At 38.6% G+C, this 27,977-nt stretch overlaps 1 protein-coding gene across 2 annotated transcripts in view; it reads right to left on the reverse strand.

Moving 5' to 3' along the window:
* Positions 1–590: 590 nt before the first annotated feature.
* Positions 591–27,977, reverse strand: part of MRPL13 (mitochondrial ribosomal protein L13) — a 64,818-nt gene continuing 37,431 nt past the window's right edge. Inside the window, exons 7-8 of one of the 2 annotated variants that reach the window (XR_004026253.1) lie at positions 17,258–17,374; positions 591–1,053 (exon numbers count right to left, since the gene is read on the reverse strand). Coding sequence is in view for 1 of the 2 variants with exons in the window: in XM_012508102.2 (XP_012363556.1) it covers positions 17,353–17,374 (22 nt within the window). In the remaining variant the exon portion in view is untranslated. Of the gene's footprint in view, positions 1,054–17,092; positions 17,375–27,977 lie in introns of those variants that run through there. The other variant, XM_012508102.2, reaches the window with a different exon arrangement.

Genomic DNA, 27,977 nt, shown 5'->3' on the forward strand with positions numbered 1-27,977 from the left:
CATTTACTATGGATCTACTGTGTGCCAAGCACTCTTGTAGATGTTTCCATGAGCCAGGCAACTGTGCTGGGTGTATGCAACAGCAACAACAACAAGACATATTCTCTGCTCTCAATAAGCTCAACTGGTGATGGAGGGGCTAGCAATTATAACACAATAAGGAAATAACTATAATGGGCTTATGCACAGTGAATAGAGATAATAAGGGAGAAGAAATACCTAAGGATGCCTGGAAGAACTGAGATGTATGAGACATGGTAGAAATAGACTGGATGGAGGGGAGCTAGATGAAGTTGTTCTAAGTATTAAAAAAAAAAAGGCATGGAGACTGAGAGCATAATTGTTTGGGAATCACCACTGTTTAAGAGAGACTGGAATGTAAAGTCCAAAAATAGGAGTGGATGGAGATGAGGATGGAAAGGTGAGATTAGAAAAATCTTAGAGACCCTTATAGGTCTTGCTAAGGTATGTGGATTTTAGACCAGGTGATGGGAATAACTAAGTATTTTGGTTTGAGAATGACATGAGGAGACCTCTATGTTAGAAATATCTGCCTAGCTTCAACATGTGCATGAAGTAGAGCCTGGCTCAGCTTGGTTCTTTTGAAATTAGGACATGAAACAAGGATTTCAGGGAAGACAGTTTATTTGAAAAGTGACTAAAGGAAATAGCAGTAAGGGAGCAGCACAAATGAGACAGGGAACAAGGAAAAGCCAACCTAAAGCTGCATTATCAGCAGCAGCTATAGGCAGTGGGGAGTCAGTTCTATCTTGACCTCTGAGAAGTGAGAAGATGCTTCTTAGAACTGTCCCCTAGAGGGTGGGAGGTTGAAGCTTTCCTTCACTGATTCCTGAATCCTTGTGGTTGAGCCTTGTTTCTCAGGGTGTTAACTTTCAATCTCAGGGGCTGTCTTGGCATGAGTACCCTGAGACAGAACACAGAAGCTCCTTGCATATGCATGAGATATGAGCACCTGCCAGTGCCAGTGAGTCTGCTGCACTCTCACCACTGTCCGCCATGGCTCTGGGTAATGTCATAGTAAGCAGAAGGGATCTGTAACAACAGAGTAGAAATTAAAGTTCAAGAGACCCACTAGGAGCTTATTACAATTGCCCAATTTATCATGTACATTTGAACTATGGGAATGTATTTATGGAGCAGTAGCTATATATTCCTGGAATGCTTTGGGGTCTTGAAACACAAGCTTGAGCTTGTACTCTAGTGGGAATGACAGAAAATAAACAATAAACCTAATAAGTAAGTAAATGGTATACTGTATAGGAAAGATGTAGGTGTTATGGAAAAATAAAGGTAAGAGGATTGGGAGAGTTGAGGGTGAGAAGGCGAGGGCTCTAGTTTTAAATGAGGTGGTCAGGGTAGGATTCAAGCAAAGACTTGAAGGAGATGAGGAAGTAAGCCATGAGTCTATACAGTCATGCATCACTGCATGATGGGGATACATTCTGAGATATGCTTTGTTAGGCAATTTTGTCATTGCATAAACATAGAGTGTACTTAACCAAACCTAGGTGGTCTAGCCTACTACACATCTATGCTATGGTATAGCCCATTGGTCCTAGGCTACAAACTTGTTACTGTACTGAATACTGCAGGCAATTGTAACACAATGGCATCTAAACATGTCTAAATGTAGAAAAGGTACCGTAAAGATGGGGTATTATAATATTATAGGACCACCATCTTACAGGGGGTCTGTCTTTGACCAATATGTCATCATGTGGCACATGACCATATATCAAAGAAGAACATTCTAAGCAGAGGAAATGGGAAGAGCATGGCCCCCATGATGGGAGGATACCCAGGCTGTTCCAGGAACAGCAAAGATTAGTATGGCAAAGAAGGCGCAGACGGAGAATTGTAGGAGATGGAATTAGAGAGGTACTGGGATCCAGGTAATGTATTGAACTGTAGGCCATTGTATAAATACTGGCAGCCTCTTCCATGCTACATAAATGCCTCCCAAGCTCTTGACTTTGACTTACCTTGGCCTATAGAATGTTAATGCACACAACACAAGCATAGGGCTAAAATATGCTTGCACAGTTAGGCTTACTTTCTTGTGTTTTTTGACTTTCACCCTGAGAACATGCCTCAGGTAGGCAATGGCCCAAGGATAGCCAGGGACATGTGGACTAGACCTGGACCCAACCTGAAGTCTGGAGGCAAGCCCAGTTGAGGCCAGCTATGGAAATCAACAGATTTTTAGCCATCTGTCACACACAAGCAAAATATATATATATATATATATATATATATATATATATATATATTTTGGGGTGGTGTTATGGAGAATTACTGTGGTAATAATAGCTGAGAAATCTCACACTTAACATTTACTAATATAACTTATATATAACTTATATTTAATATAACTTACAGATTATGTTTGTTATCCACCTCCCTTCAGTAGAATGTACCTCCATGACAGCAGAAAAATTTGTTTTATTCATATATATATATTTATATATATATCAAGCATCTAGAATAGTTTCTGGGACATAAGTATTAGCTAAATGAATGAAATATATAATAGCAGCTGATCCCTTGTTAATACAGACTGCAGAGTTGGCTGTTTAATCACTGCTCCCAAGGTTTAGACTTCTGGATCAAATTTTCTGAAGAATACACATATTCGTATTTCCCCATGATTTACCAGCTCTGCATATACATCATGCTGCTAACAGTGCACTAGTAGTAAAATAACTGGTAATACTCTTCTCACAAATCATACAAATATTTTCTTTGGACAATGTGAATTTGCCAAAAAGTAAAAGATGCTTCACATTCAGAATTTCCTCCAAATAACCAGTCTTTTTAGTTTAGTGATTGCCAAAGAAGATGCCAAATGGCATCGTAATTTCAAAGTATTGATTCTAAATAATTTTGGTTGATGAGCTAGACCATCTATAAAGCACAGGTGTCCAACCACAAACAGAATGGTCTTCTAGTAGCCAGCGTTTGCAAGATTTTAATAGGTATTAACTTTGGAATTGAAAAGTGAATGCGGAGTTTAGTTTTGAAGTCAAGATTTGTTTGAAATCAAGGAGTTTCTCATGAATCAAATGGCACTAATAGAAATGTGTGTGTTTTTCAGAGGTCTTGTTGATGCCATCTTCATGTGGAAAATATATCCTATCCTCCCGGGCTGCTAGTCTAGTAAAAGTTGGCTTTCAGGGGGAGTTGACTGTCTTGTTATATTGGTAGCCAATCTCAGATTCACATTCTTCCAAGCTGAAGCCCCAAGCAGTAGTGATGCTGCAAAACTACTCAACTCCTATTTTAGAATTTTGGACAGAGTGGGAGAAATACCGTTTCTCTGCAAGACCTTCTATTTAAGTTGAAATGGAGCCTTAATATCTGTCTTGGAAAGATCAGACTTTCTTAAATAGAGTTCTATCCAATTCAAACTCCACACTGTAGAGATTGGCAGTAGAATCTCTCCTGGGGCTTCTAGGCTTTGTAGGCTCAAACCTTGCTACCTGTTCCACGGGGCAATTTTTAGCCAGGAGAGGCCTGGACATTTAATGTTTTTCTTGGCTGAATGTGGTACTAACCCTCTTTTCCAAGAGAAGATAGGAAAACAAATCAGTCAATGGCAGCACAGAAAAAAGATGAGCCATATGCATAGTGACAGACTCTAGATCGGGCTTGGAGGAAATTAGCGATAAAGGAGAGGAACTACAATAGAAATCTTGTAAAAACTGCAATTTACATGACTATTTTTAAAGCCTCCTTTATCCACATTAAACCTTACAAGTAAATGGAAACTTTGCTCTTCAATCAGTTTTAAAGATGGCAGCATTATTTCATTACTGCTGGCACATGGCGCAGTTTGCCTAAATCAAGAGACTTTTATAAATCTCACCTGTTATAGTTCTTGGTCGTTATCTTGCTAATTAAGAGTAAGGATTAGGATCAGGAAATGATGGAAACCTGGGCAAAGGATGATTGTAGAGACCTAGTTTAAAACCCAGCTTTATCTTGGCCCACCTGCTAGGTCCTAATGGTCTATGCCTGGAGCTAAGAACAGAATCTACCAATAGTGTCACTATGCCCACTCAAGAGGCATTACAGCGAGGTGCTCCCTACTCCTATCCAGGCATGACAAAGGGATTGCACCAGACTTATTAGTATGGTATCTCCCATGTGGCTCTGTTGCTGGGGTTGGGGAAATGTGACCCGTTAGGACTCTGGAAGAGGAGTCGGACCGGCAGAAGGATGTGCTGAACTAATAACTACAGTGAGTACAGTTGTTTTTTCTGTAATGTGATATATGCATTTCTAAAAATAATGCCTGCGTAATGGAATTTTGAGTTCTAAAAATAACAGGGCTACGGGAAAAGATGGAATTGGGGCAGAAACATCAAAACTTGCAGTCTTATAAAGCTACCACGATTCTAAACATCACAAATTCCTAATAAATAAAGGAATACTATAGTAAATATAGGACACAATTTTGACAGGATATGAAATTTGCTTGGTGCAGGTATTTATAGTGAAGGATTGTGGCTTTGAACTATAAGGAGTAGCCTCATGTGAGCTATGGGGAATTTCTACCTTTGTGGAAGAAAGATCATAGTTTTTACTTTATTTTTAACTGGCAAATAATAATTATATATATTTACGGGGTACAGTGTGGTGTTTCAATAAATATATACTTTGTGGAATGATCAAATGGGGCTAATTTGCATATCCATCACTTCAAATATTTATCATTTCTTTCTGGTGAGAACATTCAAAATCCTCTGTTAGCTGTTTTGAAGTATATATTAACTATAGTCATCATGCTGTGCAATAGACCATGAGAACTTATTCTATCTAATTGAAACTCTGTACCTTTTAACCAACATCTCTCTTTCCCTATACACTCTTGCCTCCTGACCAGCCTCTAGTAACCACTACTTTATTGTCTACTTCTATAAGTTTGACTTTTTAAACTTCTATATATAAGTGAGGTCACACAGTATTCAGCTTTCTGCGCCTGGCTTATTTCACTTAGAATAATGTCTTCCAGGCCCATGTCGGAAGGCTTTTCCTCTAAGATCATGAACAAGGCAATGACGCCCATTTTTATCACTTCTGTTCAACACAGTACTGTATTTCCTAGCCAGAGCGATTAGGCCAGAAAAAGAAAAGGCATCCAAATAGAAATGAAAGAAGTGAAACTATCTCTGTTTCATCATGTATTTCATTATCTTATGTATAGAAATTCCTAAAGACTTCATCAAAACACTGTAAGAACTGACAAAAGAATTCAGTAAAGTTGCAGGATACAAAATCAACATATAAAAATCTCTAGTGTTTCTATAAACTAACAATGCCCTATCTGAAAAAGAAAATTTAAAAAACCAATTCATTTACAATAGTGTAAAAAATAGGGTGAATTTAACTCAGAAGTGAAAGATGACACAAATAAATGAAAAGATACCCTGTGTTCATGAATTGGAAGAATTAATTTTTTTAATTTTATTTTTGTTTTAAATATTTCTTTTATTTCAATAGCTTTTGGGGTATAAGTGGTTTGTGGTTACAGGGATGAATTACATAGTGGTGAATTCTGAGACTTCAGTGCACCTGCCACCCGAGTAGTGTATGCTGTCCATAATATGCAGTTTTTTTTAATCCCTCACTCCCCTCCCACCTTCACCCTTCTGAGCTGCCAAAGTCTGTTATCCACTCTGTATGTTTTTGCATACTCATAGCTTAGCTCCCAACTATAAGTGAGAACATATGGTATTTGGTTTTCCATTCCTGAGTTACTTCACTTAGAATAATGGCCTCCAGTTCCATCCAACGTGCTGCAAAAGACATTATTTTGTTCCTTTTTATGGCTAAGTAGTATTCCATTATATAAAATGTAGTTGTGTGTGTGTATATATATATGTGTCTATTTTCTTTATCCACTCATTGTTCTATTGGCATTTAGTTTGCTTCCACATGTTTGCAAAATTGTGAATTGGGCTGCAATAAACATATGTGTACATGTGTCTTTTCCATATGATGACTTCTTTTCCTTTGGGTAGATACCCAGTAGCAGGATTGCTGGATCAAATGGTAGCTCCACTTTTAGTTCTTTAAGGAATCTCCATACAGTTTTCCACAGATATTGTTCTAATTTACATTCTCACTAGCAGTGTATAAGCATTCCCTTTTTACCACATCCACACCAGCATCTATTGTTTTTTTCACTTTTTAATAATGGCCATTCTTGCAGGGGTAAGGTGGTGTCTCACTGTGGTTTTAATTTGTATTTCCCTGATGATTAGTGATGTTGAACATTTTTTCATATGTTTGTTGGCCATTTGTATATCTTCTTTTGAGAAATGTCTGCTCATGTCATTTGCCCACTTTTAGATGGGACTGTTGTTTTCTTGCTGATTTGTTTGGTTCCTTGTAGATTCCGGATACTAGTCCTTTGACAGATGCATAGTTTGCAAATATTTTTTCTCATTCTGTGGGTTGTCTGTTTACTCTGATGATTATTTCTTTTGCTGTGTAGAATATTTTTAGTTTAATCAGGTCCCATTTCTTTATTTTTGATTTTGTTGCATTTGCTTTTGGGGTTTTAGTCATGAATTCTTTACCGAGGCCAATATCCCAGAGGTTTTCCAAGGTTATCCAGAAGATAACCTCAGAAAAATGTTTTTATGGTTTCAGGTCTCAGATTTCTAAGGTTTTAATCCATCATGAGTTAATTTTTGTATAAGGTGAGAAAGAGGGATCTAGTTTCATTCTTCTACATGTGGCTATCCAGTTTTCCCAGCACCATTTATTAAATAGGGTGTCCTTTCCCCAACTTATGTTTTTGTATGTTTTGTTGAAAGTCAGTTGGATGTAAATATTTGGTTTTACTTCTGGGTTCTCTACTCTGTATCATTGGTTCATGTGTCTACTTTTATACCAGTACCATGCTGTTTTGGTAACTATAGCCTTATAGTATAATTTGAAGTCACATAATGTGATGTCTCCAGATTTGTTCTTTTGGCTTAGGACTGCTTTGGCTATTTGGGCTCTTTTTCAGTTTCATTTGAATTTCAGCATTGTTTTTTCTAATTCTGTGAAAAGTGTTGTTGGTATTTTGATAGGAATTGCATTGAATCTGTAGATTGCTTTGGGCAGTATGGTTATTTTCATGATATAGATTTTTCCAATCCATGAGCATGGGATGTGTTTCCATTTGTTTCTGTCATCTCTGATCTCTCTCAGCAGTGTTTTGTAATTCTCCTTGAAGAGATTTTTCATCTCCTTGGTTAAGTATATTCCTAGGTATTTTAATATTTTTGCAGTATTGTAAAAGGGATTGAGTTTTCAGCTTGGCTGTTGTTTGTGTATAGCAGTTCTACTGATTTGTGTACATTGATTTTGTAACCTGAGACTTTATTGAATTCTTATTTATTTATTTATTTATTTTGCAGCAGGGTCTCACTCTGTCACCCAGGCTGGAGTACAGTGGCACAAACATGGCTCACTGCAGCCTTGACCTCCTGGGCTCAAGCAATTCTCCCACCTCAGCCTTCCAACTAGTTAGGACTACAGGCAGGCGCCACCACACCTGGATAATTTTTGTATTTTTTGTAGAGCTGGGGTCTTGTCATGTTGCCCAAGCTGGTCACAAACTCTTGAACTCAGGCAATCCACCTGCTTCAGCCTCCTAAAGTGTTCAGATTAAAGATGTGAGCCACCATGCCTGGACTGAATTCTTTTATTAAATCTAGGAGTTTTTTGGAGGACTCTAGGGTTTTCCAGGTATATGATCATATCGTCAATGAACAGCAATAGTTTGACTTCCTCTTTTCCAATTTAGATACCCTTTATTTCTTTCTCTTGCCTGATTGCTCTGGCTAGGACTTCCTGTACTATGTTGAACATATGTAAAATGGGCATCCTTGTTTTGTTCCAGTTATCAGGGGGAATGCTTTCAACTTTTCTCCATTCCATATGATGTTGGCTGTGGGGTTCTTGTATATGGCTTTTATTAATTTGAGGTAAGTCCCTTCTATGCCTAGTTAGTTGAGGGTTTTTTTTCTATCATAAAAAGATGCTGGATTTTATCAAATGCCTCTTTCTGCATCTACTGACATGGTCACATGGTTTTTGTTACTGATTCTCTTTATGTGATGTATCACATTTTTTGACCTGCATCCCTGGAGTGAAACCCACTTGATAGTGGTGTGTTATCTTTCTGATGTGCTGTTGGATTTGGTTAGCTAGTATTTTGCTGAAGATTTTTGCATCTATGTTCATCAGGCATATTGGTCTGTAGTTTTCATTGTTGTTGTTATTGTTATGTCCTTTCCCAGTTTTGGTATTGGTTACTATCTTCATAGAATGATTTAGGAATGATTCCCTCTTTCTCAATCTTTTGAAATAGTTTCAGTAGGATTGGTAACAATTCTTCTTTGAATGTGTGATAGAATTCATCTGTGAATCCTTCTGGCCCTGGGTTTTTTTTCTGCTGGCCTTTTCTTCTTCTTATTATTATTGCTGATTCAATCTCTCTGCTTGTTATTGGGCTGTCTGGGGTTTCTATTTCTTCCTGCTTAATCTAGGAGGCTTGTATGTTTCCAGGAATTTATCCATTTCTTCTAGGTTATCTAGTTTATGCGCATAGAAGTGTTCACAGTAGTCTCAAAATGAAACTCTCCAGGTTCATTTCTAATTGAGCTCATTGGAAACTTCTCTCTTCTTTTCTTGGTTAATCTAGCTAATGGTCTATCAATTTTGTTTATTTTTTCAAAGGATCAAGTTTTTCTTTCATTAATCTTTTGTATTTTTTTGTTTCAGTTTCATTTAGTTCTGTTCTGATCTTCATTATTTCTTTTCTTCTGCTAGCTTTGGGTTTGGTTTGTTCTTGTTTCTCTAGTTACTTGAGGTGTGACATTGGGCTGTCAGTTTGTGATTTTTCAGAAAAATTTGCTGTATGCATTTAGCAATATAGATTTTCCTCTTAGCACTGCTTTTGCTGTATCCCAGAGGTTTTGATAAGTTGTGTCACTACTATCATTTACTTCAAAGCATTTTTAAATTTCCATCTCAATTTTATTGTTAACCCAAAAATCATTCAGGAGCAGATTGTTTAAATTCCACATATTTGTAGTTTTGGGGTTTTATTTTAAAGCTGATTTCTAGTTTTATTCCACTGTAATCTCAGAAGATACTTAATGTGATTCTGATTTTTAAAAATTTATCGAGACTTGTTTTGTGGCCTATCAAATGGTCTCTCTTGGAGAATGTTCCATGTGATGATGAGAAGAATGTATATTCTGCAGTTCTTGGGTAGAATATTCTGTAATGTAGAATGTTTTGTAAATACATGTTAGGTCCCTTTGTTCTAGAGTGTAGTTAAGCCCCCCCTCCCCCTTTTTTTTTTTGAGATGGAGTTTCTCTCTTGTCGCCCAGGCTAGAGTGCGATCTTGGCTCACTGCAACTTCTGCCTCCTGGGTTCATGTGATTCTCCTGCCTCAGCCTCCCGAGTAGCTGGGATTACAGGCATCTGCCACCTTGCCCAGCTCATTTTTGTATTTTTAGCAGAGACAGGGTTTCACCATGTTGGCCAGGCTGGTCTTGAACTCCTGACTTCATGTGATCTGCCCACCTCGGCCTCCCAAAATGCTGGGATTACAGGCATGAGCCACTGCGCATGGCCATTCATTTTTGCTTTGTTGACACTGTTTCTTGATCTGTCTAGTGCTGTCAGTGAGCATTGAAGTTTCCCACTATTATTGTGTTGCTGTCTGTCTTACTTCTCACATCTAGTACTAATTGTTTTGTGTATCTGCGAGCTCCAGTGTAAGGTGCATATAAATTTAGGATTATAGTATCTTCTTATTGGATTGATCCTTCCGTCACTGTAAAATGACCTTGTCTTTTTTTTTTTTTTTTTTTTTACTGTTGTTGCTTTAAAGTCTGTTTTATCTGATGTAAGCATAGCTATTCCTGCTTGCTTTTTTTTTCTATTTGCATGGAATATCTTTTTCCACCCCTTTACCTTGAGTTTAGATGAATCCTTACATGTTAGGTGAGTCTCTTGAATACAGCAGATATTTGGTTTGTGATTTTGTATCTATTCTGCCAATTTGTATCTTTAAGTGGAGCAATTAGGCATTTACATTCAATGTTAATATAGAGATACGAGGTACTGTTCCATTCATTTTATTCATTATTACCTACTTTTTATATTGTTATTTTTTTTGCTCTCAATTTTATTGTTTTATGCTCTGTGAGTGTTATGCTCTCAATTTTATTTTTATGCTTTCAATTTTATTGTTAACCCAAAAATCATTCAGGAGCAGATTGTTTAATTTCCATGTATTTGTAGTTTTGGGGTTTTCTTTTGAAGCTGATTTCTAGTTTTATTCCACTGTGGTCTCAGAAGATACTTAATGTGATTCTGATTTTTAAAAACTTATTGAGACTTGTTTTGTGGCCTGTGATATGGTCTCTCTTGGCGAATGCTCCATGTGATAATGAGAAGAATGTATATTCCGCAGTTCTTGGGTAGAATGTTCTGTAATGTAGAATGTAGAATGTTCTGATGTTCTGTAAATACATGTTAGGTCCTTTTGTTCTAGAGTGTAGTTAAGTCCTTTTTTTTTTTTTTTTTTTTTTTTTTTGAGACGGGGTTTCTCTCATCACCCAGGCTAGAGTGCAATGGTGCGACCTCGGCTCACTGCAACTTCTGCCTCCCTGGTTGAAACGCTCCACTGCATTTTATTATTTAATTCCCTAAGTGTGTCTTTCATTTCCAGAAATTGATTGGATTTTCTTTAGGATATCTATCTCTTTAGAAAATTTTTTGTTCACATCCTCAATTGTTTTGAAATTTTCTTTGTTGTTTTTCACCTTTCTCTTATATCTCCTTGAATAGCTTAATAACCAATTTCAATTCCTTATCTGGTATTTCAACAGTTTCATCTTTGTTTAGATTCATTCCTGGAGGGCTGGTGTGAGATTTTGGGGGTGTTATAGAACCCTGTTTTGTCATATTACCAGAATTACTTGTCTCATTCTTCCTCATTTGGGTAGATGATTTCTTCTCATTACTCTTGAATTTGTGTTTGATTTGACTATGTTTTTTGTTAATTTCTTTTTTCCCCCTCAAGGATGTGACTTTAATGTTTGTAGTTTATTGCAGCGTAATTCAGTTCTTGTTCTTGGTGCTTTCACAGGTGAAGATTCTGTATAAGTCCCTCAGTTATAGAGTCTTTGTATGATGGCTTTCGCAGATGCTGGTTGCAGTAGCAATCTGCTTGCTGTGTCACCAAGTTCACTGTATCCTATAGGGTTGGAACGGCAGAGGTCTCCTGAAACTTGTCTCATTCCCTCATGGTGTGCACTATTTATTTATTGCCCAGTATTTTATTTACTGGGTTGAATAGTTCAATAGTTGAATAGGCTTCAGGCCAATAGGGGAGGTGTCCATGGGTAAAAACCAGCTTTGGCTATAGCAGGTGGATACATGTAATATCTAATGGTGTCCTAGCCTTGACAGAGGTGGCTAGGTGAACTCTCAGGAAGACACACTGAGGTCTTATCCGAGGGAAGGACAAGAGCCATCTCAGCGCCCCTGCCAGGGGAAAGCTATCAGCAGGAAAGCTATCCTCCTCTGAGACTAACTTCTAACTCATTGTTCTGGATATTCAGACCAGACAGGCACCTTTTGTCATCTGCAGGAATACTGATGTTCCAAGTAGAGAGAAATTGTGACTCTACCTCTCTTGCAAGCCTACACTTGGAAGGCGCTCCTCCTGTGGGATGCAGTCACCCAAAGTGTTCCTGTAAGGCTGTCTATAGGTGCATCCCTGCCAAGGTCCCATGGGAAAAGCCCCAGCTGTGTCAGCAATGGTGGATGAGGGAGAAAATAAATCTCCAAGAGCCTTCAAAAGCACCAGAGCTGCCTAATTGTTGGGGAAGAGCTACACACTTTCCCTGCTGAGCTCAGCACTGCAACTATGCCTCTGCTGAAAGAAACTTCCCACCAGTGGAAAGATCTGGGACTCAAGGCCTGCTGTCTGGGTTTTTTTGTCCCGCAGGGTTTTCCCTTGATGTGTTGTACTTCCTCTTCCTCTAGGAGTAAGAATACCTGAGAGCCAGAGACTAATGTGAATGCTATTGCTCCTCTGGGTCTTCCACACTCCAGGATGCTGCTGGGGAATGTTTGCAAGGGATCCAGAGATGTGATCTGTCCTCAAGTCTCCCAGCAGTGGGTACCACCACCAGTTCTGATGGGGGTGGCAGGGGAGTGATGCAGACTCTTAGATTCCTTGGTTACAGGTAGCCAGGTAGCCTCCATGTATTGGTGTTCTCAAATGCTGGTTGTAGCAGTAATGAACTGGTCACATGGACAGACTCAAGATCCCCTGGTTAGCCAGGGTGGTGCAGGCAATGGTGATAGCTGAGGTCACACACAAGTTTTCTCCTTTCTGGGTACTGTGTTGTTCCACCTGGAAATGCTGTAAAGAACTGTCAGTTGGCTTCCAGCCAGGTGGTGACACTTGCAAAAGAATACCAGCTGCAGTGGTAATGGTGGGATTTGTGCTTGCCTCATGTTACCCATGGAAGGTACTCTGGTTTCTCAGGTAATGGGCAAGGCCATTAAGCTTCCAAAAATTTCTGTCCTTTGTGTTAAGCTACCAGGGAGGGTGGAGGGACAAAGCCAGGTGGGGGCTGAGTTAGGGAGGTCTATGCTCTGACTCTGCATGACAGGCAAGCAGCAGCCCCTGTGGAAGTTGTGGGTTGGTTCTCTGGCCACTGGGGTAAGGTTTCAAAGAGGAGCATAGCTGCCTCTGTTGCACAGAAGTTTGTGCAGGGAGTAAGGAGCACCCAGCTTCCACGCACTTGGCAAGGCAGATCTCACACCTGCAGTTTTCTGCTAGCAGCAGTGAGCTAAGTTCCAGGCTGTCTACACTCAGAACTAAAAACTGCCCCAGGCCATAAGCCTTCACTGCAGAAATAGCAACCGTGGCTTTTAGGCCATACCCTTCCCAGTCCACCCACATAGCTCCTACATTTGTGGCTGCATCAAACTTCTCATTCGCTTCCCAGCCCCCCTCCCCCTGCCCCGACTGCTTCTGGCTAAGGGTGTTCCCCCTCACTAGAAGTTGTATCACAAAATTCATTTGCGAGCTTCTTTCAATCTGTGACCACTGCCTGAGTAGGCAGACCTCCATGAGGTCCCCGTGAGGCAGAATAAAGAATGGCTTCCCTTGGTTTGCAGTGGAGACTGGGAATGCATGCAAGGTTCGTCCTGCTGCTGTTCCTACTTTTATATTCCTCCCCACTCCCTAAATCAGTTCTAGCACGGTGTAGGGTTAAGGCCTTCCCCCGTGGCCTGGATTTCTAGATTTCCCGGTGGGGGTGTATATCCTGGAGGCAGCCTTTCTCCTTCTCACACTCTATGGACAAAGTTTTCATCTGGCTTATAGTGTAGGCTGCATCCTGCCACATCTTTAAAAGAAACTGTGGATTTCAGTTTTCCTATTAAGTTCCTGCATTGCTTTTTGAAAAAAAAAGTTCACAGTGTGAGTATCTACCCACTGTTTTGTCTTTCCAAGCAGGAGAGGCATGCTAATGATGCCTCCAATCTGCCATCTTGGAAAAAAAAAAACAGAATATCATTAAATATCCATCCTACACAAAGTGATCTACAGATTCAATGCAATCCCTATCAAAATTCCAATGTCATTCTTCACAGAAACAGAAAACACAATCTTAAAATTTGAATAGGGCCACAAGATCCAAATAGCCAAGACAACATTGACCAAAAAGAACAAAGCTGGAGGCATCACACTGCTGGATTTAAAAATATGCTACAAAGCTATAGTAATCAAAACAGCATGACACTGGCATAAAAATAGACACATTGAGCAATGAATAGAATAGAGAGCTCATAAATAAACCCACACACCTATGGTCAATTAATTTTCAAAAAGGGTGTCAGGTACAGACAATGGGGAAAAGGGCAGTCTCTTCAATAAGCTGTGTTGGAAAAAATGCATACCTTCATGCAGGAAAATAAAAATAAACCCTTATCTTCACCCCTTATACAAGAATCAACTCAGAGTAAAGATTTAAATGTTAAGACCTAAAACTATAAAACTAATAGGCGAAAACATAGGGAGAAACCTCCAGGACATTGGTCTGGGTAGTGATTTCTTGGATTGTTCCCCAAAGCACAGGCAATGAAAGCAAAAATGGACAAATGAGATTGCATTAAACTAAAAAGCTTATGCACAGCAAAGGAAATAGTTATCAGAGCAAAAAGGCAACCCACAGATTGGGAGAAAATATTTGTAAACCATACATTGTACAAGGGGATAAGATCCAAAATATATAAGCAACAAAGAAACAAGAAAACAAATAACTATTAAAAAATGGGCAAAAGACCTGAATAGTTGTTTCTCAAAAGAAGACATATAAATCATAGTTTTTTGAATGAAGTGGGTTAAAGAAAGATGGCTGTGGCATATTATCTTGTTTTTCATGTCTTCTAACTGCCTTTAAGCAGAAATACCTTTTTTGTTTTGTTAATTATCCCCTCTCATACTGAAGTTGTGTGGCTCCAGATGAAATTGGATGACACAAAGTGTGCTCATGCTGCATCAGGTTTGTAAGTTATCTTCAACTCCCTGCAAGTGCTTGTCAGTTTTTAGCTCTCTGGAAAGCAGATGATTATTGGGATGTTAATATTAAGCCTTTGTTTGTCTTCAGTGTTATCTGCTATGTTCATCAGTGTGATTACTTTAGGCCCGGTGGCTGTTGCAGTATCACATTCTCTTATTGTAAAACTTTGCAATATGTAAGTCTTTTCCTTTCCTATCACTTACAATAGGACACTTACTCATGTTTTACTGAGAAAGTACATAAATACAGCAGGATATTTCCCATAGGGCAATGGACTTGAGTAAAATGGGGTAAGAGAGGTAAGGTATATTGTATATTCTTCCCAGGTCATTATACTCAGTTGAATGGTGTCTTTCACATTTACTGATATTATCCAATAGTGCAATGCATAGTCATCTGGTGAAGAATGGCTTATGAACAAATATGATTTTGGTTTTGGGGATTCCTTATTTATCTGCACTAATTTGCACATTGAGGATACATATGGTAACAGAAAACATGTTAGTGTTCTTGTTCTTTCCAATGTTTGGAATAATTTGAGTTTCCTTCTTTTTGTATAAGAATTTGTATTATTTTTAAAAAGTCCTCTTCTGTTTCTTCTATTCATTTTACTTTGATAGGAGCTGCTATTCTAGGGTCCAGCTTATCTTCCTCCCTTGGACTACTGAGTCCCATACAGTGAGTTGTGATTTTTATTTGGCTACTTGAGGTTGTATTCTCTCAGGGTATGTACAGATCAGGCAGTTAAACTCTCAGACAATGGCAAGTTGTTAGGCAGTGGGAGGTGTAATAGTTTCTGCTTCTAAACTGTTGCACTATCTTGGCTTAAAGCCTCTCTGAAAAAAAAATAAGTAAAAGTTTTAAAATAAACTTTTCTGCTTCAGTTTTCTCTGAATGCAAAATGGAGTTGTCTCCTAATAGCAAGCAGTAGGAGCAATTCAGTCCACCAATATAGCCTCTGTTTAGGTCTACATGCATCAGCAGAATCGGGCAACCCTTCTTCTCATGCACAGCAAGTAAGAGTGAGGTTTATGGTGATTATTCTCAGTACTGTTATCGAATACTTCATATTATAATGATTTGGCTCAATATTCTTATAGACCATGTCTCTATGATCTTACTTGCTCAAACACTCAAGTTTTGTTAAAAATAAGGACCTTTCTTCAGTGGTCCTTCCGCCATCCAACAAACATGTGCCAGCACTGTTCTAGGTGTTTAGTACACACTGGGCAAAAATTCCTAATAAAGCTGATGTATCAGAAACTGGAGACTTATTTCATATTGGCTCACTCCCCTAAAATTACTCCATCAGAAGTAAGAAGGGGAGGTTCTTTCTGGTCCAACACCTTAAAATGTAACTGAGACGTCCTTCTGAATGGTAGTTAACCTGTGCTGGGTTATACGTGCTTTGTTAAAGAGTTTGTAATACAGAAACATACTCACCTTTTCTCATCTAGCAGTGGCTAAGTCCATGGGCTTTCAAGCCCAACTGCCTAGAAGCAAATCCTGATTTTACCTTGGCCAAATTACTTAATTTATTGCTGCTTCACTGTGTCCCCTTTAAATGGGGAGGATAACAGCACCTCCATTACAGTATGTATTAATTAAATAATTCATATAAAGTGGTCGTGCCTGGCACATAGTAGGTGCTTATGTCATATTTAATGCAGTTATTAAATAAACATGTTTACATCATAATTCACACAGTTGTATCAGCACATTTGACAACCAGTTTTACTTGTTTACAGATCTATCTATACTTCCTTCCCATCCTACAATAGACTCTTTGATGGGGCATGGAAGTGTTGGGGGCAACTTGTATGATTTCTTTTTCCCAGGACCTAGCACTGTGCCTGGCATATAGCAGTACTCAATATATATTTGCTGAATGAATGGGAAAGTTGGTCTGAAATTCATTCCTTGATTGGCTAGGGCAAGAGAAGAAAAAATACCACCATAAAAATGCTCAAATGCAGTGGCTCAGTATCTTAATTTCTAGACAGCATATTTTACAAGCAATAGTCATCCTAGCACCCCAATCTAAGTGCCAGTACAGAGATGAATGGAAGCCAACAGGACAGATATGGGAAAACAGTGTGGACAGTCTACAAACAGAATTACTGGCAGGGAAGAGGGATTTCTAACGAGCAGACAGGCATTATGTATTTTTGTGTCATGTGGGGCCAAGAGGCTATATGGGACACAGAAAAGATATCAGTTTATAAATATTTCAGGGCAAACTTTACCCTACTAAGCTGCAAATATGAATTTAGATGGATGACAGGTTAGATAAAAAAGCCACTGAAATGAAAAGTGAAGGTAGAGCTTGTTCACAAGGGACAAGAATAGTGACCTGCAAACTTGAGAAAATCTGCATGGAGAGGCATTTTTGGAATGTGTAACTGCAATTCTATACACAGGGTCTGTTTTTTATCATTAAATGCAACACTAGTCAACCAAGTAAGTGATTTTATTATTATCAACTATAACACTCAAATCAGATTACATAAAAATGGTTCTATAAAATTATATTTTAATTACAATTTCCTATTGAAGGACTATACCTTCCTGACCTTTCCCCACAGTGATTCGGCACATAAAACAGGTACTGAACTGCTGCAGTTGTTTTACCCCATCCTGTAGGTTAGAGAAACTCATCAGAAGAAAGCTTCAATCACTTCACTGTTATCTTCTGCAATTCTTATTCTCTTATAGCCGATAATCTTCAGGTCTGAAAGAAAAAATCAACATATTTCTTCATGAATCATTATTTCGTTTTCTCCTGACTGATGAAGATTATTTTTCCAATTTAAAATAAAAATAACTGTTCACCAAGAAATAGCTACAAACACTACATCTAAATTTTTGGTGAAAAAAAACATTAACATCAAATCTTTATAAAGTAGAACAGTTAAGTGACAACTCCAAAGTCTTTTTGAAAGTATAAATATAAGCCACCTTGTGCCTATATAAGAATGTATTTAGTAACTTAATAACTTGAATTCAATTTCTCTGTTCCATTTTTAAACACTTTTATAAAGTCCTTATTGAAAAGATTACTGTAATCTTTAAGAGTTTAAAAATCATACAAAGACATGGATTTATAGTACAAATGCAAATTTTGAGTAAGTGATTTTTCCTATTTATATTATCATATGCTAAATTTAATTTTCATTATGATCCATATACAAAATAAGTGTATAAACACCAGTCCTTTAATATTTATTTACAACCATAACTGGTTTTTCTTATTTATGCAATTATAAGATTAACCACACCTGAGAGCTGCTTTCATTAGTAAATTAAAAAAATTTTTCAGAAGTATTAAATTATAACAATAGACAAAATTAAAAATAGGAAATTATAAAATGCAAACAATTTGTCCTGTTATCTTTTCAAAAGTGTATTTGTAGGTGTTGGGTTTCCATATGGAATTTTCTGAAGGAAGTTAGTAACAAACTAAACAGATATTTTGGCCAAGATGGCTGATTAGAAGCAGCTGTGGTCTGCAGCTCTCCCAGAGGAATGAAAATGGCAAGTGAATTCGGCACCTTCAACTGAAATATCGAGGTTCTTACATTGGGACTGACTAGGCGGACAACTCGACCCATGGAGAAAGAACTAAGGAAATCAGGATGGAGTGATCGCCCACCTGGGAGTGGCATGGAGCCAAAGAAACCCCCACTCCCAGCCATGGGAAGCAGTGAGTGATTGTATGACCCCACCTGGGAAACCAGGTTTCTCTCACGGATCTTTGCAGCCTGTGGATCAGGAGATATCCTCGTGAGCCCACACCGCCAGGGCCTTGGGTCCAATACACAGAGCTGTGCAGAGTCTTAGCAGAGCAGTTGCTCAGGCTCACACAGAGAGCCAGGAGTTTAACAGACTCTAGCCCCAGGAATCCCAGTAAGGCAGGAGATCCATCCATAAATTCTCCGAGGAAGGGGGCTGAATCCAGGGAGCCAAGCGGTGTTGTTCTGCGGGCCCCACTTCCATGGCACCTCACAAGTTAAGCCTCACTGGATTGGAAATCCAGCCAACCAGTGCAAGAGGCTGGAGACTGCCTGAGATGGACAAGTTCCTGGGGGGACTTGTCCCTGGGGCAGCTGCCATTTCTGTGGTTAGGTCGACTCAGCCATTCTAGCCTGCCAGCTCCAAGGAGTCCACTGGACGAGGAGGAGTCGCCCACGATGCAACACAGCTGCTGTGCCAGATCACGGCCACACTGCTTCTTTAAGTGGGACCCTAATCCATCCCTCCTCACTGGGTGGGGCCTCCCTGCAGGAATTTCAACAACTCTAGCCAGGGTTATATGAACAGGACTCTGATCCCTCCCTGGGATGGAGCCCTGGGAAGAGACGGCCTCTGTTTCTGCAGTTCATTTGACACAGCCATTCCAGCCTGCCAGCTCCAGGGAGTCCAGGCAGTCCAGACAAGGAGGAGTCCACCATAATGCAGCATAGCTGCTGTGCCAGATTGTGGCCAGACTTTTTCTTTAAGTGGGATCCCGATCCATCCCTCCTCACCAGTTGGTGCCAGTGAGCACCAGCAACTCCAGGAATTTCAGCAACTCCAGCCAGGGTTATACAGACAGATCTCTGATCCCTCCCTGGGATGGAGCCCCTGGTGGGAAGGGTGGCCAACATCTAAGCAGTTCAGTCAACTCAGCCTTTCCAGCCTGCTGGCTCTGGACAGTTCAAGCAGTCCGGATGGGGATGGGCTCCCCACAATGCAGCACACCTACTCTACCAAAAAGCAGCCAGACTGCTTTAAGCAGGTCCCTGATCCTGTCTCTCCTGACTGGGTGAGACCTCCCAACAGGGGTCTCCAGACACCTCCTACAGGAGTGTCTGGGCCGGCAACAGGTCACTACTCCTCTAGGACAGAGCTCCCAAAGGAAGGAACAGGCTACCATCATTGCTGTTTTGTAGGCTTAACTGGTGATACCTCCAGGTAAGGTAAAAACTGAAACAACTAGGGTCTGGAGCAATCCCCCAGCAAACTGCAACAGTCCTATGGAAAAGTGGTCTGACTGCTAAAAGAAAAACAACAAACAAAGTAACAACAACAATATCAACAAAAAAGACCCCACAAAACCCCATTGAAAGGTAAGCCACCTCAAAAATCGAAGACAGATAAGCCCACAAAGACGAGAAAGAATCAATGCAAAAACCTGGAAAACTCTAAAAGCCAGAGTGCTTCTTCTCCTCCAAATGACTGCAACACCTCTCCAGCAAGGGCACAGAACTGGGCTGAAGTTGAGATGGCTGAACTGACAGAAGTAGGCTTCAGAAGGTGAGCAGTAATGAACTTCACTGAGCTAAAGGAGTGTGCTGTAACCCAATGCAAATAAGTTAAGAATCATGATAAAACAATACAGGAGCCAACAGCCAGAATAGCCAGTTTAGAGAGGAGCATTACTGACCTGATGGAGCTGAAAAACACAACATGAGAAATACATAATGCAATCACAAGTATTAATAGCAGAATAGACCAAGTATCTTTCTGAAATAAGACAGGCAGACAATATATATATACACACATACACACATACACACACACACACACACACACACAGGATGAAAAGGAATGAACAAAACCTCCAAGAAATATGGGACTATGTAAAAACCTATGACTAATTGGGGTACCTGAAAAAGACAAGGAAAACAGAACCAAGTTGGGAAACCTACTTCAAGATTATCATCCAGGAGAACTTCCCTAACCTAGGAAGACAGGCCAAAACTCAAATTCAGGAAATCCAGAGAACCCCAGTAAAGTACTCCATGAGAAGTGCAACTTCAAGGCACATAATCTTCAGATTCTCCAAGGTCAAAATAAAAGAAAAAATGTTAAGGACAGCCAGAGAGAAAGGCCAGGTCACCTACGAAGAGAAACCAGTCAGACTAACAGTGGACCTCTCAGTAGAAACCCTACCAGCCAGAAGAGATTGGGGGCCAATATTCAACATTCTTAAAGAAAAGAAATTCCAACCCAGAATTTCATGTCTGGCCAAACCAAGCTTCATAAGTGAAGAAGAAATAAGATCTTTTTCAGACAAACAAATACTGAGGGAATTCGTCACCACCAGGCCTGCCTTGAAAGAGCTCCTGAAGAAAGCATTAAATATGGAAAGGAACAACCATTACCAGCTAAGCCACTACAAAAACACGCTAAAGTACACAGACCAGTGATGCTATGAAGCAACCACATAAACAAGTCTGCAAAATAACCAGCTAGCATCATGACATGATCAAATTCATACATAACAATATCAACCTTAAATGTAAATAGGCTAAATGCCCCAATTAAAAGACACAGAATGGCAAACCGGATAAAGAGTTGAGACCCATCGGTATGCCGTCTTCAAGAGACCCATCTCACGAACAAAGACACACATAGGCTCGAAATAAAGGGATGGAGGAAAATTTACCAAGCAAATGGAAAAGAGAAAAAAGCAGGGGTTACAATCCTAATTTCTTACAAAACAGACTTTAAACCAACCAAAATTAAAAAAGACAGAAGGGCATTACATAATGGTAAAGGGTTCAATTCAACAAGAGTTAACTATCCTAAATATACATGCACCTAATACAGGAGCACCCAAATTTATAAAGCAAGTTCTTAGAGACCTATAAAGAGACTTAGACTCCCACATGATACTTGTGGGAGACTTTAATGCCCCACTGACAATATTCAACAGATTATCGGGACAGAAAATTAACAAAGATATTCAGGACCTGAACTCAGCTCTGGATCAAACAGACCTGATAGATATCTACAGAACTCTGCACCCCAAAACAACAGAACATACATTCTTCTCGTTGCCACATGGCATTTACTCTAAAACTGATCACAGTAAGGTAAAACACTTCTCAGCAAATGCAAAGAACTGAAATCATAACAGTCTCTCAGATCACAGCTCAATCAAATTAGAATTCAAGGCTAAGAAATTCACTCAAAACCATACAACTACATGGAAACCAAACAATCTGCTCCTGAATGACTCCTGGGTCAATAATGAAATTAAGGCAGAAATCAAGGAGTTCTTTGAAACTAATGAGAATGAAGAGACAACGTATCAGAATCTCTGAGACACAGCTAAAGCAGTGTTAAGAGGGGAATTTGTAGCACTAAATGCCCACAACAAAAACCTACTTAGATCTCAAATTAACAATCTGATATCACAACAAAAAGAATGAGAGTACCCAGAGCAAACATAGCTAGCAGAAGACAAGAAATAACCAAGATCAGAGTAGAACTGAAGGAGACAGAGACAAGAAAAATCCTTCAAAAAAAAATCAATGAATCCAGGAGCTGGCTTTTTGAAAAAATAAATAAATAAATAAATAAATAAATAAATAAATAAATAAATAAATAAAATAGACTGCTAGCTAGACTAATAAAGAAGAAGACAGAGGAGAATCAGACATAATCAGAAATGATAAGGGGGTATCGCTACTGATCCTAAAGAAATACAAACCACCATGCAAGGATACTATAAACACCTCTATACACGTAAAGTAGAAAATCTGGAAGAAATGGATAAATTCCTAGACACATAAACCCTCCAAAGACTGAACCAGGAAGAGATTAAATCCCTGAATAGACCCATAATTCTGAAATTGAATCAGTAATAAATAGTTCACTAACCAAAAAAAAAAAACAACCCACAACCAGACAGATTTAGAGCTGAATTTTACCAGAGGTATAAAGAAGAGCTGGTACCATGTCTACTGAAACTATTCTAAAAAATTCAAAAGAAAGGACTCCTCCCTAACTTATTTTATGAGGCCAGCATAATCCTAATACCAAAATCTAGCAGAGGTACAACAACATAAAGAAAACTTCAGGCCAATATGCCTGATGAACATCGATGCAAAAATCCTCAATAAAACACTGGCAAACTGAATCCAGCAGCACATCAAAAAGCTTATCCACCACAGTCAAGTCAGCTTCATCCCCAGGATGCAAGGTTGGTTCAACATATGCAGATCAATAAATGTAATTCAACAACATAAAAAGAACTAAAGACATAACCATATGATCAGCTCAATAGACACAGAAAAAGCCTTTGATAAAAATCAACATCCTTTCATGTTAAAAACTCTCAATAAACTAGGTATTGAAGGAACATGCCTCAAAATAATAAGGGCCATACGTGACAAACCTACAGCCAATATCATACTGAATGGCGAAAAGCTGGAAGCATTACCCTTGAAAACCAGCAAATGACAAGGATGCCCTTTTTCACCACCCCTGTTCAACACCGTACTGGAAGCTCTGGCCAGGGCAATCAGGCAAGAGAAAGAAATAAAAGGTATTCAAATAGGGAGAGAAGTCAAATTACCTTTGTTTGCAGATGACATGACTCTATATCTAGGAAATCCCATAGTTCCATCCCAAAAGCTTCTTAAGCTGATAAGCAACTTCAACAAAGTCTCAGGATACAAAATCAATGTGCAAAAATTGCTAGCATTCCTATACACCAACAACATGCAAGCAGAGAGCCAAATCATAAATCAACTGCCATTCACAATTGTTACAAAAGAATAAAATACCTAGGAATACAGCTAACAAGGGAAATGAAGGACCTCTTCAAGGAGAACTACACACCACTGCTCAAGGAAATCAGAGAGGACACAAACAAATGGGAAAAACATTCCATGCTCATGGATAGGAAGAATCAGTATTGTGAAAATGTCCATACTGCCCAAAGTAATGTATAGATTCAATGCTATTCCCATTAAGCTACCATTGACATTCTTCACAGAATTAGAATAAACTATTTTAAAATTCATATGGAACCAATAAAGAGCCCAAATAGCCAAGACAATCCTAAGCAAAAAGAACAAAGCTGAAGGCACTTTGCTACCCAACTTCAAACTATACTACAAGGCTACAGTAACCGAAATTGCATGGTACTGGTACAAGAACAGACACATAGACCAATGGAACAGAATTGAGAACTCAGAAATAAGACCATATGCCTACAACTATCTGATCTTCGACAGACCTGACAAAAACAAGCAATGGGGAAAGGATTTTCTACTCAATAAATGGTGCTGGGAAAACTGGCTAGCCATATGTGGAAAACTGAAACTGGACCCCTTCCTTACACCTAATACAAAATTTAACTCAAGATGAATTAAAGACTTAAATGTAAAACCCAAAACTATAAAACCCTAGAAGAAAATCTGGGCAATACCATTCAGGACATAGGCATGGGCAGATTTCATGACAAAAATTTCAAAAGCAATTACAACAAAAGCATGAATTGACAAATGGGATCTAATTAAACTAAAGAGCTTCTGTATAGCAAAAGAAACTAGCATCAGAGTCAACAGGCAACTCACAGAATGGGAGAAAATGTCTGTAATCTATTCATCTGACAAAGGTCTAATATCCAGCATCTACAATGAACTTAGGCAAATTTAGAAGAAAAAATAACCCCATTAAAAAGCAGGCAGGCAAAGGACATGAACATACAATTCTTAAAAGAAGACATTCATGCAGCCAACAAACATATGAAAAAAAGCTCAACATCACTGATCATTAGAGAAATGCAAATCAAAACCACAACTGAGATACCATCTCATGCCAGTCAGAATGGAAATTATTAAAAAGTCCAGAAACAACAGATGCTGGCAAAGTTGTGGAGAAAAAGAAACACTTTTACACTGTTGGTGGGAGGGTAAATTAGTTCAACCATTGTGGAAGACAGTGTGGCAATTCCTCAAAGATCTAGAGGCAGAAATACCATTTGACCTAGCAATTCCATTTCTGGGTATATACCCAAAGGAATATAACTCATTCTATTATAAAGACAAACGCATGTATATGTTCATTGCAGCACTATTCACAATAGCAAAGACATGGAATCAACCCAAATTCCCAGACTGGATAAACAAAATGTGGTACATATATACCATGGAATACTATGCAGCCATAAAAAGAAATGAGATCATGTCCTTTGCAGGAACATGGATGGAGCTGGAAGCCATTATCCTCAGCAAACTAATGCAGGAATGGAAACCCAAACACCACATGTTCTCACGTATGGGAGCGGAAAGATGAGAATACATGGACACATGGGATTGGGGGGAACAATGCACAATGGAGCCTGTTAGGAGGGGTTGGGGGAGGGAGAACATCAGGAAGAATAGCTAATGGATGCTGGAGATGGGTTGATCTGTGCAGCAAACTACCATGGCACATGTTTACCTGTGTAACAAACCTGTACAACCTGCATGTGTACCCCGGAACTTAAAATAAATGTTGAAGAAAATAAATAAATATTTTGAAAACAGCTGTAAAAATATGTAATAGTTTGAGTTCCTTTAAAAAGTAGATGACTTTGTTTGCCCAAAAACAACTTAATCTACTAGTCCCTTTCTATATTTATAAATTTATAAATGTTTTCTGAAACTGAATACTCACAGGATACCACATAGCCTACCTAAGAAGATTGACAGTCTACTAGCTGAGTAAAAGAACTCTACTAGAATTTTAAATTGTTTATTATTAAACTCTGAGCAACAAAGGCACTGATCTGGGAAACTAGCCACGTATGCTTTGCCATATCAGCCATCTATAACAATAAGAAGATAAACTGCAGAATTTTGTCACTTTGTTTGTGAAATCTATATCCAAACGTAAAAACTGCATCCAAAGTCTGGGAAATAACAATCTGATGACAGCTACACGCGGCTCCAGAATATACCCTTTTCTCCTTTGGTATGTGACTCAATATACTCAAAGCAGTTCTTAGTAAAGAGACACCAGTACATTTTAAGAAACAATTTATTATCCTATCCAGCTGGTTCATATAATTACAAAGGAGGTGGTGGTAATGCAATTGGAAAGAAATCTAAGTTAATGTCCCACAAGAAGTCTGCAACTCCACTCAATAGAATTAAATGTGTTTAGTCACAGTCACCAGCTGTTTCCACACAAAAGGTTAATTTATTTAATTGAAATGAAACGACAATACCACCTTTCAGTGGAATTTAGAAGTAAAATTGGAATGGTATAATCCACCACATAAAGGAATGTGGACATTGACCTCAAGGCAAATTTCCTCTTTCTCTTTTCTCTGCCTGGCAACCATGACTAATCTTTCAAAATCCACCTCAAATGTTACATTTTCTGTCAAGCTCTTCACAACAATTCCTTTCTAACACAGACTGGGCTCCTTTCTCTAGGATTGCCAGAAAGCTTAATGCATACTTCTACTACAATGTTTCTCTAATCATACTGGCTCTTCCTTGTAAACAACACATGCTGAGTGCTCATTAGGCGCCACAAAGTATAATAAAGACTTCACATGAATTATTTTATCCTCACAAGTACTTTGTAAGAAAGACACTTAATTTCATTCTACAGTGACAAAACTTAGGCTCAGAGTAGCTCAGTAACTTGGCTAAGGTTACACAGCTAGGAGGCAGATGGCAGGGATCTGAGTATAAACAATTTGACTCCAGTGCTTGCAAGCACCATTTTATTCTATATGATGCCTCTTAGGCTGCCAGTCCTTTGAAGGCAGGGCCCTGATATGATTATCTTATACTCCCAGCAGCTAGGGCAATGCTTGATACACCGTGGATGCCTAGTATATCTGAGCACAGTACAGACTACAGTGACCCCCTTGAAAATGCCACTTCATGTGCAAATTCATCTTTAAATAATGGGGATATTTTGCAGATGGTTAATTTGCTTCCAAAGGGGGAAAAGCAGTATCACGGCCAAAGACTAGATAGTTAAGATAGTGGCACAGCTGGAAACATCAACTCATACTGGAGGCAATTAATGATATACATTTTTCAGGAGGTTCCCCTGTGGGGAAAAGAGAGGTTTTTACACTAAATATGGTTTTACTTCTCTCTGTCTCAAACAGAAATGAAAACAAGCGTACAGACAACTTTTCTGTATTGCTTATTCCTTTCCACTAAAACAAAGAAATTCAAGGTAATATAAGAAAGGGGAGGAGAGGGCTATTTATGTCTGTGTTTCTCAAACTTCAGCAGGCATACAAATTGCTTGGATTCTTATGAGAATGCAGCTTCTGATTTCACTTATTCTGTGGAGGGGCTCACAATCTGGCAATCCTAACAAGCTCCCACTTGATGCATTGCTGGTTTACGGACCACATTCTAATTAGCATGGGTTCCCCTTAGACCAAAGGCAGAGCTATTTATAAGACAGAGGAGCACCTTCAGTAAGAAATTACTAATACTATCTAACAGAAGGTAACACACATACTTCTTCCTAAACTAGAGATGACTCCATTTGATACACAGTATCTTTGCTGGTTCTTTTCTCCCAAATTGTAGTTCAAGCAGCTTTAGTACTCAGCAAATGTATTTAGGTTCTTTAAAAGTTGGTAAGCCATATATGGTAACATTATGCAAACTAGAATTGAATTCTCAGATTATGTTGCTTACATACCCTATTTTGTGCTGAGATGACCTAATCTCTTCACTAGATTAAATAATTTTTAAAAACAAGAAGGGTGGCATCTAGCACATTACTTTTCATAGTATAAATGCTTAAATATTTGAAACTTAAATGAAATGGCTTAATCTTTTAAAAAAGGGATGATAGGTGAATGTATATTATACATTAGCCCTACTTCTTTGTCAGTTTCATTGGAAATAACAAATTAGGTAGTTTTAAAATGTGCGTTAATTTTACATAAGGTTAATATATTTGTAAATAATAACAGTATTCTAAAATAATCACATGAAATCTTTAGAGAGATATTTCAAATGCCATTTCTGAAAGCTAACACCTGTCAATTTTTTCATATAAATTTACTCCTTGACAGAAATATAAGTTGTATTTTAATGAAATTACCATGATTGTTCTTTAGACATGTAATACAAAGTATCCAAAACTGTATATATTAGAGTTGCATTAAAGCAAGGCCTGTTAAGAAAAATGTCTATTTTAGCTATAGGTAAACAAGATTTAAGTAAGCAGCAAAACCCAAAACATGAATTTATCACACTTCATGAACTGAACATCAATTTCCCTTTCAGGGAGGATACGATTCCATTCATGCATTCATTTATTCAACAAATTGACTGGTCAGGTCCTGCTGTGGGCACTGGGAATAAAGTAGTGAGGAGGACCAAGTCCTCATCTTTATAAAGCAGTTTCTAACAGTGGATTATATATGTGTGCATGTGTGTGTGTGTGTGTGTGTGTGTGTACGTGTGATATAATTGTTATCTAATACAGCTATGATACATATTTTATATACAATTTATATATAGTATACTTATATATAAAATATATATGAAACATATATAATACATATAAAATATACATATAAA

The sequence above is a fragment of the Nomascus leucogenys genome, chromosome 16 (assembly GCF_006542625.1).
Source record: "Nomascus leucogenys isolate Asia chromosome 16, Asia_NLE_v1, whole genome shotgun sequence".
In the NCBI taxonomy this organism is placed as follows: domain Eukaryota; kingdom Metazoa; phylum Chordata; class Mammalia; order Primates; family Hylobatidae; genus Nomascus; species Nomascus leucogenys.